The sequence below is a fragment of the Thunnus thynnus genome, chromosome 7, assembly GCF_963924715.1.
Source record: "Thunnus thynnus chromosome 7, fThuThy2.1, whole genome shotgun sequence".
NCBI classification, from domain to species: domain Eukaryota; kingdom Metazoa; phylum Chordata; class Actinopteri; order Scombriformes; family Scombridae; genus Thunnus; species Thunnus thynnus.
The window spans coordinates 21,020,335-21,036,772 of NC_089523.1; the positions used below are offsets into that span (position 1 = coordinate 21,020,335).

A 16,438-nucleotide genomic window follows, 5' to 3' on the forward strand; every position below is an offset into this window, starting at 1 on the left:
CGGGGTGCACTTGAAGGCAGCACCGCCGCTTAGTCAGGTCAGGCAGCAGAAACAGAAGCAGAGTCGCAGCCAGTGTGGCAGCTGGGAATGTGAGGGTTCAACACAGACTGCTATTTTCAGGACTGGGAACAGTAGCAGGGGAAGAGACGCTGCCACGGCTCGCCTCTGATCCCCACATTGGCTTAATTTTAAGTCAAAACGGGCGACCTGCGTTTTCTCTCCGGGGTAGCGGATCTCTCGGACCGCATCAGATGGTCAACGGACAGCCGTTGGTGGCTCACTGCGGGGCTGTGTGCTAGAGCAGCCGGAGCACCGTGCTTAGACCGGGTCTGTGTAGGAAACAACCTTACCTCCAGCCTGGTGGTTCCGCATAAAATGCAGTGAAGTGTCACCCTTAAAGTCAGTATAATCTTAATGTTCCCCGCTGTGAAACACTCGGTTAAATGCGCCTGTTTCACCGCGACGATGGACTGAAATCTGCGGCGGGGGCGAACGACACACAACCTGCCGCGATTTCCTGCATGTAAATAAATAAATGATAGAGGATACAATGACCCTGCTGTCTCTATTAGGTCGGATCATGCGTTATTTTCTGCTCAGACCGGAGACCTTGTTCCTGCTGTGCATCAGCCTGGCTCTGTGGAGTTACTTCTTCCACACGGACGAAGTGAAGACCATCGTCAAGTCCAGCCGGGATGCGGTCAAGATGGTCAAGGGGAAAGTGGCGGAGATGATGCAGAACGAGCGGTTCGGCGGGCTGGACGTCCTGGACGCGGAGTTCGCCAAGACCTGGGAGTTCAAGAGCAACAACGCGGCCGTGTACTCCATCCAAGGCCGGCGAGATCACATGGAGGACAGGTTCGAGGTGCTCACCGACATCGTCAACAAGAGTCACCCGTCTATATTTGGGATTTTTGACGGCCACGGAGGAGAGGTGAGTACAATGTGGAGGAGAAAACGGAGGCGAGGTGTCATTTCTGTCTCTGTGTGTGTATCTCTTTCCCACATTCAGTCCAAATTACGCTCCCACTCCAAAATATACTCAAGTGTTTGGGTACCCAGGGGCCCCAAAAATAAACAAGGAGCTCTACTTTGAATAATAATTTGTGTCTGATATGGTTTTTCCACAAAAAATGTTCAGTTATCTTGTTAAAATCCTTAAAATTACCTCTACTCCTTCTCCCTCATTAAAAATCCAGAATCTATTAATATGCAAATATATTTAATTTCTAAAGTTTTCCTGCTGGACACAGGATGTCCCCTACTTCACTGTAAAGTCTATTCTCAGTGTTTGTGCACTGGAGGCTTAAAGTTTCCATGTCACACCTTGGATATTGGACCAGTTTGTCTTCCAAACATTTTGTGATTTCAGAAATCCCGCCTGTATGTCCGCCCCTTAAAAGTGGATTTTCAGTGATCACAGAGAAAGTTTCCACTTTCAGCAGATTAATGTGAAAACAGCCTTCAACTGTCAGAAGTCTGCACATGCATAATTCTGCACAGTGAACATCCAACTGTAGGAACAGGAGGAAAAACAAATTTTTGAGTGGAAGAGGCCCTGAAGTATCTGGAGTAAAATGATTCTCAAGTGAGTATTTAACACAGTTTGTAGGATTATTTATTATGTCTGGTCTGATTTTCAAATTCTGCTGTCAAAAATTAATGAAAACCATGAAAGAGGCAAAGTGGAGCACGCTGGAATCTATATTTTCCTCTTTCAAATTCAAATTACAGCTGAATTGTCTTCCACACACTTTGGAAAGAGGATTTCTTAAGTGGAAAATATCTCTATTTTTTTTTTTTTTTTTTTTACAATAATCATTTACACCATTTTTTATTATCTTTTTCTATTTAAAACACAGCCAATCAGCTCTTTCACGCCAGTACCCAAAAAACATAACTCCAGTAAGTCATGCATCTCATCAAAATCCCCAAATCAATATGGAAAGCTGTGATAAAGGTGTGGACATTTGCAGGACCAGATTAACCTGACAGCGGGCAAAAACAAGCTACTGGGCCTCTTTTAACTCCCTGTACTCATACATTCTTTACACCAATTTAATAATGTGCAACATATGAGCACAAAACTGACCCAATTAAGCTGTTTAAACTATGTTTTGACATATAGGCCTCTTCAAGACAGGTCCTTGAGGTCAGGCAATAAAGCAGGACTGGTCTTTAGGCCTTTATCGCACTTTAGTGGTGCATATCCCCAAACAACTTTTCAATTAAATTAGCTCAAACCAGCTGACAAATAAGCCCAGAGCTTTCTGGGACTGAGGAGTTCTGGGATTCTGGGACAGTTGCCCGGGTTGCACGGTTAATAGTCCAGCGTTGGGCTTTTCTCATTCAGGGAGTATTGATAAGTGGAGGTGGCATGTAGAAGCCCATAATTCCTTGCTACAGCCCTGCACACACATACACCCACGCTTTCACAGTTTTCTTCCAGATGGCAAGACAACCGCATCTTGTCCATCCACAGCTTAAAATTATTCCCCCAAAATACCCATCTCTTGTGTTTTTTTGTGTGGCCAAAACAACATTTTTAGGATGCGGACGGTATTGGCCCCACAGTCTATGATGATTATAGCTGGAAGGAGGAGGATGTACTCAAATCCGTGTTATTCAGAGGCAAACACAGCTAGCCAAGCTCAAAATACCATGAGCAGAGCAAAAACTGAAGTGGGTCATTGATCACTGATCTGCTGGTCACTGTCCGCCCCCGATTGATACTTGTTTGCAGCTAAGAAACCTCCTGGGTCTTTCTGCTTCCTTGGAGCTAACTAATGTTGCCCTTCCACACGAGCACATGAACGTGGCAGCGAGTTCAGTGTAACAAGGGAACAGTTTAACAAAGCAAGCTCCTGGAAAAAAAAAAAACGATGTCACTTAAAGGGACAAAGAGAATTTGAGATGACGCCGCGGTGAGACGGGAACTGCATGAAAACGCTGATTTATCGTGCAGTGATGGCATGCTTGAACACTGGCATTGTCTCTTAGGGCGGCAACCATGACCTCAGCTGACAGTATAGTATTGATGCTACAAAGCCACAAAGAAAAAAAGTGTATAAACTGTAAGTGACAGGGCATCTTCTCTTCTCTTCTCTTCTCTTCTCCTCTCTTCTCTTCTCTCTTCTTCTCTTACACACTTTTCGATCATCCAGTTGCGGTTGTTGCGGAGCTCTGTTCTGTTTTGCGCTTGACAGCCACTGTCTTCATTCTTAGTTTGACTGCTGTGGTCTGATTGAGGCTGAACGATAACATGCTAAAAATAGGCAGCCAAAGGCATAGAGGATAGCTGTTCTTTTAGGGGAAATTAAATTTAAGGCCGCAGTGCTGACTGCTGCAGCTTTTGACCAAAAGTGGTCATTGGATTGTTTTTCCCTGCGGCCTTTCTCCCGATTCTCCTTCCCTCTGTGGAGTTCCTTTTGAGACCGGTGACCTAACCTGTGAGTCCTGCTACAGCTACCAGACATGTGGTTAAGAGACTATGAGAAATAAATAGTGAATAGAAGATATATGTTTATATATGTGAAAGAGAGAAAGGAGAAGATGAGTGGGAGAGCATCAATGGTGAGAGTAAAAGCAAGAGAAGGTTCAGATTCTCCCATGTAGGCGAGAGGCTGTTTTATCACTGAACGTCCATGGGCAAAAATTTGGTCTGTTGTCATTCCTACGCCCTCTTTTGAAGTGTGTGAAATGGTTGCCAGACAGCAGCTTTAAGAAACAACTTCCTCTGTTTAGTGAATTTAGATTTTTTTTTTTTTTTTGCTAGCCAGAGGGCATTGAATAAAGCAGAGGGACTCTGTGTGGCCCAAGGCAACACCAGGAATACTGGCTGCCTCAGCTGGCTAGTTAGTGAGGTGTCAACCGCTTCCCTATCTCTCCACACATACAGTAGACACTGTCCATATCTACACCTCATACACAGTCATTAAAGCAATGAAGGACATGTATCATCAACAGATAGCCTGTAATGGACAGATATGTAAGATACAGTTCAGCGTGCCAGTTATTTAGAGCAGAGATTCAACAAAAGAGAGGTAGTCAATCAGAATGCAACTAACATTATTTTCATTATCTATTAATCTGACGATTATTTTCCCAATGAAACAATGAGTTGTTTTGTCTCTAAGTTCAGGGAGACATCTCTCAATTGCTTGATTTCCGACTAACAGTCCAAACCCCACTTTACTATCACATAAGACAAAGAGACGCAGCAAATCCCTATCATTAAGAGGCTAGAAAAAAATGACATTTTTGCTTGAAAAATGACTTAAATGATCAATCAATCAATGAAAATAGTTGATATTTGATTATCTGTTGGCGGACTGATCAATTAATCGACTCGTCATTTCAGCTCTAACTGCAACATAATGATGTATAATCATTTAGCCTTTTTTTCAGTTGCCCGTGGCACCATCACCCATTGTTGACTTATTGTAAATGCAGGGAGCAGGTGTTGTGGAAGAGTACGTGCTGTAAATGGAGCTTTTTGAAAGCTAGAAATGGCAGCACCAAGTGATGTAATCACTCTATCAATATAGTACTGACCAGAACAGCAATCGCACTGGTGAAAATGATGTAGGTAATGGATATTTTTCAATGTGGGACATATAAAAAACGCACTTAATGCATTTGTCATAACAGACTATAGGGTGGGTGCAGTTCCCCACAAAACTGGAACATCAGAGGAATAGTTCGACATTTTGGGAAAAACACTTTTGACTTTTTTCCCTTAAGAGTTAGATGATAAGACTGATACCATGTGCTGTTTGTTTTTTTACCTCTCTGTAGCTTGGCAAGTTACAACATTACAGTAACCACATTTGTTTATATATATTTTTGTTTGTGTAGAAATTAAAGACAATATGTGAATTTTAGGGGTGCTGGTAGTTGTCTTTTTTCACTTTAGACAGAGCCAGGCCAGCTGCTTTCCCTCGCTTCCAGTCTTTACACTACACTGGCTCCAGATCCATATTCAACACATAAAATGAGAAAGGCATCGATCTTCTCATCTACTTCTCGACAAGAAAGCAAATAAGCGCGGTTCCCAAAATGTCAAACCATTCCTTACATAGTTTTAATCTGCAAGGAGGTTGGGTTGATTTTAATCCTGCGACCCCACGGTGTGAGTCCAGCAGGTTGGAGGAGAGGAGGTTAAGGAAGTAAAACTGAATCTCTCGTTGAGTGTGACCCTGTCACTATTTCACCACCTCACTGGAACCAATCCGTTTACTAGCAGATGAATCACCAGTCAGTTCTTGATAACATCTGGAAATCTAGTTTTCTCATTTTCTATCTCGCTGCAGCACACAAACACACACACACACACACACATACACACCAGCCCAAATTCAATTTTCAAAGTGTTTAAAATCAGTGTCTAATGTGAACATATCCATCGGCGCCCTCAGTCATATTAGATGTCAGTGAGAGGATTTATCTGTTAAATAGAGATTGAGTTTTAGCTGACACATAGGAATAACCTGCATGAAAGTGATAACCCTGGGCTTTCCATCCATATAACGGCAACATGAGCCATTTGTTCCTCACTGACATGTAGAGAGTCAGCCATGTTCTGTCCCTCCCTGCCTCACAGGCTTCAGGCGCTGCAAAATTACCTTAACTGAGTACATATAAGACATTCGCTATAAGCCTGTTTGACTTGAGTGTAGGGGCTGCTTTTCTTTCTCTGTCCGCTTTGCCGTCCTTTAAAACTTTTGTTCTGTCGATTTCTTTTTCTATCAGAGCTCCCTCTTTTATGTAGTATCAATCAGTGGTGTTTGTTTGTGAGTGGGTTGTGATAGATGTGTCTAACTGTGATGGAGGTGACAGGAGAGCACAGTGTAAAGAAGTGGGGGGGGGGGGGTAAACATGCTGAAACCACAGGGACAATGACCATTTTTAGAAGGATTCTCTCTGATATTATTCAGCCTGTCCTTAGTTCAACTTTACTTCATATTCAGGCTGAATGGCAATTTCATTTTCAGCTTCATTATTCATTTTTTGAATTGCAAAGTAGGCAAGACTTTTGAGAGCGAGTGAAGCAGTCGTGCGGCATAGTTCACCTTCTTTGCAACTTTACAATGAAGGATGTTTTATAGTCAGAAATACTGCTGTATAGTTTTAGGTAATTTAATGCGTTTATATTCATGTTTGTGTTTGACTCCGGCGGGGGCATGTAGTTAAGATACTAAGCAGTTTGAATTCCTCCTGAGCTCGCTCTCACTTGGGGGATGAAAGAAAGAGCCAGCATGTGACTAATTGCACTGTTGGTATTACAGGATTAGAGAGAGAGCAAACGAAGAGAGGGAGTCGTGTGAAAACCAAGGACAGCAATGTGGGCCTGAGTGCATGAATATGTATATATATGTGTGTGTGTGTGTTTGTGCGTGTTGCAAGCTTACCCAAGAAGACACACTGCTTCTCCTTCATGGAAGTTGAAGATTCAGAGATGAGAGGGGCAGTTTGGTGTTATCTGGTCTTCCAGGGAAAGACGACATCAGGGCGAGAGACTAAAATGCCAGAGGCCTATCAGAACCAAACACCTGCCTCACACCATTTTACATCACATCTTCAATCAGCGCCCACAGCAAGTTTGTGCACCGTGCATTCTCACTGCATTTTGGAATAAATTAGATCAACTAAATTAAGACTGAGAATTTAAAAAAACTGTTAAAGCAGCTATGGTGACTGTTTTTATATTAAATTGGATTGTGTGACTACTTTTGTGACATGGCCTATGTTCCCTACATCTTTTGGACTGCAATTTTACTGTTTTGGTTCACTCTCATCGGTCTCACCAGCATTGTAAAGCACTAAAACCGTACTGTACACTACCTAACCAGCACCAAATGGCAGACCCACACAGTTGGCAGCCAGGTGTGAGGAAACATGACTTCAAATGAACACTTATGTTGCACCATATCTGCTGGATGTGTAAGTTTCCAAGTTCCCCAATAACAAGTTCCTCATATTACCATAAAAGGTGATAATGTCAGTGCGTGTTTACAGCTTGTTACTGCTGCCTCCAAATGGCAAAAAAATCAGTTATTGCATGTTTGCTTTGTCTAACCTCTGCAGACACCTACCAGCTCATTACTTTCTGTAAACTATGACTATGGTGGTGCAGTTAATAGGGTATCCATTTACCACCAAGCTCAGGCTAAAGCATCAGCAGCAGGGCTTGCAAAAAACATCAAGCATCAGCCACACACTAAAATGTCTTTAAGTAGGACTAAATTCTAGGCAACTCCAGCAGTTCTCTTTGCTCTTTGACAGGATAGGGCAAAAAAAGAGGAATTCATCTAACGGGGATCAGTAAAATTGCTTGTTACTACTGCTATCCTCCCGTACGCACTTCACTGTCGCTCACGGTGAAAGCTGATGCTCAACATTTCAGCCCTTCCTTGATGTCAAGTGAAGTGGAAAGTGGAGCGTACACAGGAGGTCATGTTCTCCTGGAAAATACTTGTGCAGCAGAGAAGAGACCGGAGAGAGCTGAAAGGCTCTGCCGAAAAGTCTTCTGACCTCTCAGTAATTTGTCCCCGGTGGTGAGGTTTGTTTTCCTGTATAGCGGGAGGACTGTCAGGCAGTGAGTGAGGAGTGGAGTCACGTTGTGAAAAAAGCAAATAAATGGATCAAGGGGCTGTTGCCTGTCAAGCAACCTAAATGTTTAGCCCTGGAGAAAACATCTGTAATCTGTTTCTTTTCCATAAAAATAAACGTGAGGCTCATATAAAAATCCTCTTAACTGTATTAATATTTTTACCTCTGTGTGTGTCTTAGTATATTAAAACCTACTCCTCTCTTTAAAAAAAAAAAATCAGAGCATTTGGTTGGTTAAAAAGATCATGCACTACTTCTGGTGTTATAGGTGTTTAAGTGTGTGTCTGTGTGACAGGATTGTATATGTGCATGTTTGCCAACAGCATGTAGCGCCAGATAAGCGCCTTCTTCAGCCTCACTGTGTCGTCCTTCCCTGCTGGCATCCACTGCTCAATAATTTAACACCCGCTCTGTCAAACACTTTGGCTAAAACTCCCTGACTAAATATACACCCACCTCCCAAGCAGAAGGAAACCACAAGGTCATTGTTCGCACACGCATCACATATCATGGCGTATGTGGAGTTTTGGGGAGGAGGTCTTGTCTGTGAAGGTGTTTGTGAAGTCGGAGCTTCAGGGTGTTTAGCTTCTCTTTGTCCTCCTGCACTTCACCCGCTCCTCTCCCAGCGGGGCTAGTTTGAGCTGACACAGTGTTGAAGGGTGGGTTTGGTAATGGAGCTGTTGTGTTTGGTTGCTAAACCCCCCCCCTCCCCCCTCCTCTTGTCACCCCCATCACCCTGTTTTCTCTTTTCACCTATTTTCCCATCTCCCCTTTTCTCCTCTCTCTTGGGGGGTTGGCAGTGAATGAATGGGCCACAAAAAAAAAACTCCATCTCCAAGGCCATGTCAACCTGCTGTCCCCCCATTATAGCATCCCCCCTAATGCCTCTGTGTGCACACACTGGCCTCGGCTGATTGCCACACTCAAACACTCGATGTGGCAAGCTAATATACCACGCCATGTGATGTGTGCCCTATTTTAAATGCCTAACATGCCAATTGTATTAGAAGTGTAGGTTTAAAATCCAATCCTAGACATTGTAAAGCTGCATGTCTGGCTTTAAATGCATAATGCTTTCCTACAGCAGTTCTACTGTATATCTGTCCGTACAAAGCATTGCTATTAGATTATATAGTCTTAAGTGTTTGTTTTTTTTGGTCTGTAGCTGATAAGCAGTCTCTAAATCTAATCACATGGCTGGAATTGACTGTGCTGCTTGGTCTAATCTACACTTTGTTTTGAAAGGCAGACATTCCTCATGTAGAAGGCAGTTACATAAAAAGCAGAAATAGAAGAATGTTTGTGCATGCTTTTTTCCTTTTTAGTATCGTCTACAGTTTGAACCCGACTACAGGAGCCTAACGCGAGTGCGAGCTTCACAATTGTTTGTTTGTGTGTGTGTGTGTGTGTGTGATTGAGAAAATAGATGAGTCAGTTGGAGTTTGCCTGTTTGCTGTCTTGGCAGTGGAGGCCAGCGGGAGAAGAATGTTGGCTGAGAGAAGGTAGCAAGTCGCAGCTGTTCAGAGTTAGTGACATTGGTGTGATTGTGTGTGCAAGGAGACTGGGCCATTATTTTTTTAAGGCTCACAGTTGTGGCTCTTCCTCTCTTCACACTGGCCAGATGGGCCTGTGGGTAGGGCAGGTGCACCCTGGTAAATGAAAACAGGCTTCCTGGTTGTGTTTGTCTCTGCACATAAGTCTTTCACTGTCTCTTATCAGTATGTATGCTCACAAGTTAAACATGCGGCATCAGATAATTCTAAATATCTAAGGCTTCTTAGATGAAGAATTAAACATTTCATGGTTTGTTTTTCAATTGCAGAATCTGTTTTCTATTCTTACTTACTTTTGAATGTATGATTGAGCCCTCCACATGTTTGTATGTACGTTTAAAGTTTGCATGCTGGAGCCGGTCTGCAGCACACATGTGCTGCACAGCCTTCCAGACATCGATCCATCCAGACAAGAGGAATGCAGCTGATATGAATGTTTGATATTTGCACATGGTTTCTATTCACTGGATTAACTGTGAGCCACAAACCTTCAAATAACACACCGCGGTGAACCAACCGTGAGCCAGGTTGTCTTTAATTTACACTGTAACGAATGCTCATGGGATAAAGGATCGGACTCCACAGCATGTCATTAATTTGTGCTTGTGATTAAAGTTGGGAGGAAGTGGGATCTTATGTGCACGCAAATGTGTGTGTGTGTGTGTGTGTGTGTGTGTGTGTGTTTTGCATTTATTCTTAGTCAGAGTACATGTGATTATTTGTATACCAGGGTTTTGCTGGATCTCTGTCATGTAATTATGGCCCTTTGAGATTTATGACCCTAAGAGTTTTTTTTTTCACCCTCTTGTTGTTTTCCTCTGTGGCTCCTTCTTTTTTTCAGGGCATTTATTGAAAAGGGTGGTGCAGGGGGCGATTCTAACGCTTGAGAGGCTTTCTGGTGAACCATCTGCAGTGTAAGGCTTAGAAAAAGCTGTGAGTCTTAAGGAGAAAACACATGAGGTTGGAGGGTAAAGAAAGACAAAACCAGGAAGAAGGGGAAGAAGCAGATTGAGAGTTATTTGTAAACAGATTGAAGTCAAAGTTTCCATGTTCATCAGAGTAACTGCAATAAATAGATTTAATCCTCCAATGGGATTGAAAGTTGATTCCAATCTGGGTCTGTCTGACCTTTTGTTTGTAATCCTGAACCATGTCAACAGTGGCTGAAGGCCATAACAAGCAAGCTGAGTGTAAACCCTGCACTTAGCCACGTCCCAGTCAGAGCTAGGCTATCCGCTGGCTGCCAGAGGTCTCTAGAGGTGCTGTTGGCCTCATTCAGAAAATCAGAAACGGGTTGTTCACATGTTCTGACCCCAGTGACATAACTGCTCTCTCACACATCTTCCTCCTTATATATGAGCTAGGTTTCTACGTTTACTGATATGAAACATTTTAGCACAGTTGCGTACATGTTTAAACCCAGAGCCAGACACTCTATTCACAAGAAAATATCAACATTTTGGCCACTTTTAAAATAAAAACTACACTACATTTAAACAGAATAGCATGCAATTTTGTAAAACCAGTTTTTTTTTTAGTAGAAGAGAGCATATATCTTTTACAATGAAGTCAAGCAGCATTGTCTCTGATACTAGGGCTGCAACTAATGATCATTGGCATTACTGATTAAACTGCCAGTTATTTTCTTGATTATTTGATTTACTGCTTTGGCCATAAAATGTCAGAATAATGGTCCCAAAGCCAGTCAAATTGCTTATTTTCTCTGAACAACTGTGAAAAAAAAATCAAAGATATTGAATTTACAGTAATAGAAGACAGAGAAAATCCAGGAACCAGAGAATGTTTGGTGTTCTTGCTTGAAAAATGACAACTAAGAAATTATCAAAATAGTTTATACATTAACCGACTAATCGTTTCACCTCTCGCTACTATATTACGAAAACTATATATAGTCTTGGCCTTCTAAACCTTTATTTATTATTATATTTATTTGCACTTTTCTAAACTTAAATTTGTTCTCCCTAATGAACTAAACTGAGGTGATGTGATAACTTCAAACTGCCACAGACACTGGTGCATTAGCAAACAGGACAACAGATAAATACATCAGATCCAGTATATCGGTAAATGGGTCTCATTTAAAGGAGCTTTGCAGCCCGTGTGTGTGTGTGTGTGTGTGTGTGTGCTGCAGGTCACAGGCTGGTGATGGCTCGGAGTGGATGGGAAGTTTAGAGGCAGATAAGCAGGTTTGGTAATTGATTAGTGTGGTGCAGAGGAAGCTTACAGTGATGTGAGCTAATGCTAACAGCTCAAGGCTCTTAGGATCCCTGCTCTTTTCCTGAGAGCGTCGCTAAGCCGAGGCTAAAAGGAGTTGAAGAGACAGCGGGACAGATTAGATTTACACTAATCCCGCTGGGGAGATTGGGACTATACGTTCTCTCCATGGATTGAGTTTCCTCCCCTCCCCCCCCATCATCATCATCCTTCTAACCACTTTATTTCCCCAATTAATTTTTCTTTCCCTTCCTGTCAGACTTTTCGATATTTTTAGATGCCCCCCTCTCTCTAGTGCATGTTTTTACACATCCAGTACCTGCGTGTGTTTGTTATCCAGAGAAGTCTGCATGCTGCCCTCTTCCTGACTTGATTTAATGAGCTTATCCAGTAGCAGAGCTGGCAGCTATACTTACAGCTGCTTGGAGGAGGAGAGATGCTTTATTGAGGGTGAAGAAGAGGAGAATGATGGTGAGGATGAGAAGCGCCCTCAGTAGGGGCAGGAGAGAGGAGGACAGAGGGGGAGTGATGGGAGAGGAGAGAGATATTGACAAAGCAGTCGGGAAAATGAAATGCTTCGGGCTTAAAGAAGTAAAAGGGAAGATGGTGGAAGAGGGGGCTTAAAGCTGGTGTTTGGAGGTGGAGAAAAAGGCGTGGAGGAGGCTGTTTCTTTCAGAGAAGATAGGGATGAAAACATGGATGTACGGAGAGGCGACTCCTCGCCCGTAGCCTAAAGATTTTCCAGGCCTGCATAATAATTCCAGTTTAGTCAGAAAGCAGCAGAGCAAAGTTGGTGTAGATTTCCGAGGCTTAAAGAGTGCATGTGAAGCAAAGAGTTGACAGATACAGGCTAAACATACTGTAACTGTACTACAAGCTGTGAGTTAGATTGTGTGTGAAGTGCCAGGGGAGGTTTTTTCATCTTTTGATCATAAGTCTGTTAGACTGAAGGCCATGGCACCATGGGGTAGTTCCTCCCCCGAGAAAGCATGCCATACTTTTCCACCTCTTTCTTCTGTTTTTCATCTTCTCTCTCTCACACTGCTCTGTGTCTCTGTTGACCTTTCCCCACAGTAACTGTCTCTGTTTTCTCTCTCCCCCCTCCCCACCCGCCCCCTCTCCCTTCCCAACAGTTCCTACCTCATCATCCTCTCCCCTTAACTTCCTTCCTTCCTTTCTTCCTTCCACCTTACCTACTTTATCTCTTCTCCCCTTTCTCTTCTTCTGATCCCCCACCGATCACTTTCGTCCCCAGAAATCAAAATCTGTCATTCACCATGTCTCCAGGTCGCTATTGTCAAGGGAGTGAAATTGGAGATTCAGTGTGTTTGTGTGTGTGTGAAAGAGAAAGAGAGAAATGTGAAGGGCAGAGATTCCAACATCGGATATCATCTGATTGGTCCGTTGAACTACACAGGTTTTTAGAGAGATTTTAGGTTCGTGATGCATTAGAGGCTGCTGTTCCTAAATGTTTTGTAAAATGTTTATAGAAAGCTTTTCCCTTTTTGCCGGAGGTGTCTGGATTTCCATTTATAGTATAAGGAGTCTTTTTTTGGTTTTCCCATTCCTTTTCCTCATGTCTCCTCTGACCTTTTGCTCTATTACCTTTTATATCTTTCTCTCTCTCTACCTTGCTATATCTATTTCCCCCCTTCTCCTTTTCTACCTCTGTCTCCCTCCTCTTCCTCCCCCCTCACCCCTACCCTCAGAGTCACCTTATCTCTCTGCAGTCTGTCTGACTTATTTATCACTGCCCTGAAATATTAAAGAGTCGGCTGCCTCCAGTCCTGAGGGGAGTCCACAATTTTTACTTACAACGCACACACACACACATGCAAATACATATACACACACACACAACCCACATCATAATGTCTTCTGAAGATGGTGCACACTCAGCAGCACTATGCCGTGCTCAAACTTGGTTGTCTTGTCGTTTTAGAGTCTCCTCCTGGTTCTAACAGACTGACAGACAGCACACATAATCTTGACAAATCCTGCTCCTTCAGGACCCTGCAGATGCATGTATACTGTCGGAAAAACTGATGGCATGCATGCCTGAGCGACTGCCAGTCTGCCGAACACATGCAGGTTACAGGACACCAGTTAATATTAGCTGGTCTTGCAGAACAAGGGAGGACTGACTCATTTGAGTTACTGTCGGTACAGCAGTTCCTCAAACAGTTGATAAGAAAACTCTAGACTGTATTTAAGTGAGTAGAAAAATCAACAACTTTCCAGTACTTTATTCCACAAGACATTTCGGCTTTGATAGCCAATTTCACCTCTCTTAAAGTTTGGGAATTGCAAAAAGACAGACTGACAAAAGCATGGTCAGAATAGGTGCAGCAGATGCTTAGATAATCAGACTTTAAGTCTCTAGTAGGAGTCAAGTTTAGTGCTGAAACATTTAATGTACTGGCAGATGTATTTTATTGGCAGTGATTGTTAAAGTCATTTATCAAGTATAAATGCCAACATTTTCTGGTTGCAGCTTCTCAAATGTGAGGATTTGTTGCTTTGCTGCTATTTTATATCACTGTGAAGAGAATATCTTTTGGAAAAACAGGACATTTGTAGCCATCACTTTTACGGCTATTTGCTAGACCGGCCCTCCCCCCCCAACTGGTTGTTGCCCGTGTCTTTCAAACTCACCCAAGCTGACATATCTCTTGAGTAATTTTGTTCTGACTTGACAAAGCTCCTCCAGAGCTAAAGAAGACAGTCGTTGGTGCTCTCAATGACTAGTAAATTGACTTTGACATTGATTGCCAGTGGGGTATCTCTGGGGGGGTGTTTTTTGAGGGGGGTTTTTGACATTAAGGTGTAGTGGTTGCATGTCTATGCTCAACTTTGAATTTTCTGGCTCCAATTAAGCATGTTGGCGAACTGCAAACTCAACTCCAAGCTTCAAATCATCACTTAAGACACCTATGAGTGACATCACAGTTAGTTACACTTTCCTCACTTTATGGTACACACTGCATATGGATGCGCATGGTTCTCACACACACACACACACACACACAAACACAAACACAAACAAACAAACAAACATATAGTCAGAGAAGGACAGAGGCTCATGTTGGCTATTCTTAGCAGGCAGTCCCTTGGGGGTCAGTGGTGTTTAAGGCTAGAAATAGTGAGCAGGTCGAAGTGGAGTGGGTCTGCTCCATGATGCTACTGCACCTGCTGTGGAAACTGGGCTGCCTTGGAGACCCGTGGCCTGACGCCTGCTGGCTCTGCCACTGCGCCTGCAGCCCTCCCTCACCAGGCAGGCATGAAAACAATTGTACAAGCTGTCAAAAGCTTGCAAACCAAAAGTGAACAAAAATGATTAAAAGCATTTTTAATCCAAAATTATTCCCTACGTGGGCATGCTTATTCAGCATATAAGCATTGATTCAGTTCATTAGCTGGACCGTACTGAAAGCAGAGCTGTTGGACGCTTTCCACATAAAGCCTATTGAATGTGGCCACAGTGTCGTTTTGAGCTGTAATGGGCAATGTTTGGGATGGAGCCTGTTTTTGGAAATTGGGCACCGGGTTGGTCTTTGGCAACACATCCTGTCCTCGTTATGATGTACGGGAACTTGACTGTGCTATAGATTTGAGCCATCATGGAGCAACAAGTGTCATCATCACCTCATCATCTGTCATTATACTGTTTACCATTTAAATCAATTCGACCAGAGGGAACAAGTCAACTTTAAGGTATAAATTAAGGGACATGAGTTGGCTCTCTGACACAGTGAGGATTTTGTCGTGTTGTTTCCAGATCATAACTGATTTTGGTTTAGTCAGCACCTTGTTTTCTTTTGGAAATTGAAGGACTAGTTTTAGAAGACACAGTGATCCTGGATGAGATTTGTGTTCCTCAGAGACATCCGTTACTCTCAGCCAGCGTCTCTTCTGGCAGAGTGTGGGAAGTGATAGTTTGGTCTTCCACAAGCCTGTCACACAGACTGATGTGATGCAGGATTCACCTCTATCTCTGTCCTTGTCTTCAGCATGACTCACATGCTGAAAGTAGCTACTTCTATTTAGTTTTACTCTTACTCATATCTCCCAGTCCCATACTTCTGTATTGCTCCCATTTTCATTGCTCATGGCTTCATCATGCAAAGCCTTGTCCTCATACGCACTTTACATTTCTCCTCGTATCCAGAGTCCATTTAATCTAATCAATGTTCTGATTGATAGAGGTCTGTACTTTCCACAAAACAGAAGTACTCACACACAAAGCATGCACACAAAAGCCTTTATATTCATCAGCAAGCTTTATGAGAGCAGCAGCGGATGGAGTAGATGAGTATTGATTTTTTTTTATGAATGTCTGTATGTTTATCAGCTAGTGCAATTTGGTTTTGTGCTATGACACACACACAAACAGGCATTTTATTGATCACTGTGTTTTTTTTCCTTCTCTCTGATGAATGGGAGCGCAGAGTGGGGGAGATGCCAGCAGGCCAGTGTTTGGACCACTGAAGAAAAGTCATATTTTGAGCATTGCATATCACTCAGCAATCAAGAGCATAGAGGTTAGGATTGGTGTTGGATTTTTTTTGTGTGTTTGTGTGTGTGCGTATACCTGCACACATCCATGAATGCCTTCGGTGAGGTAATTGTATTTGTGGATTTCTTCGGTGGTGCTTTTTTAAACTGTCACTAATCAGACCGAGAGAGAGAGAGAGAGAGAAAGGAAGCAGGCAGTTTATAATTAACGTGATAAATGCAGCATCTGTCTCCAGAGTGACAGCAAGAGAAAGGGGGAGAGGTAAAAGAAAGGGGAGGAGGATACAGATGGAAGGCCTGGAATAAGCAAGCGGTTTGGGAGGGGTGGGCAGGGGGGTTGTGAGGAGTCAAAGAAGGTATAGTTGTGTAGTTACATAAAGTTGCGAGAGGGGGGGGAGTAATCCAGATGACACCAGCAGAGTGCAGCGTTATTAAAATGAAAAGCTATCACTTTATTCACACGTGAATCTCCTGCAAAACACATCAGCAGAAATCCAGGCGCCGCTCTGTTCCTTATTTATGGG

At 43.0% G+C, this 16,438-nt stretch overlaps 2 protein-coding genes across 2 annotated transcripts in view; one reads left to right on the forward strand and one right to left on the reverse strand.

Moving 5' to 3' along the window:
• LOC137186186 (caspase a-like) overlaps positions 1–16,438 on the reverse strand; it is a 198,079-nt gene that overhangs the window by 61,712 nt on the left and 119,929 nt on the right. The gene's annotated exons all lie outside the window — the stretch shown is intronic.
• ppm1lb (protein phosphatase, Mg2+/Mn2+ dependent, 1Lb) overlaps positions 22–16,438 on the forward strand; it is a 47,932-nt gene continuing 31,515 nt past the window's right edge. Inside the window, exon 1 of the mRNA XM_067594875.1 lies at positions 22–934. Coding sequence (XP_067450976.1) covers positions 536–934 — 399 coding nt within the window. The 5' untranslated portion in view covers positions 22–535. The remainder of the gene's footprint in view (positions 935–16,438) is intronic.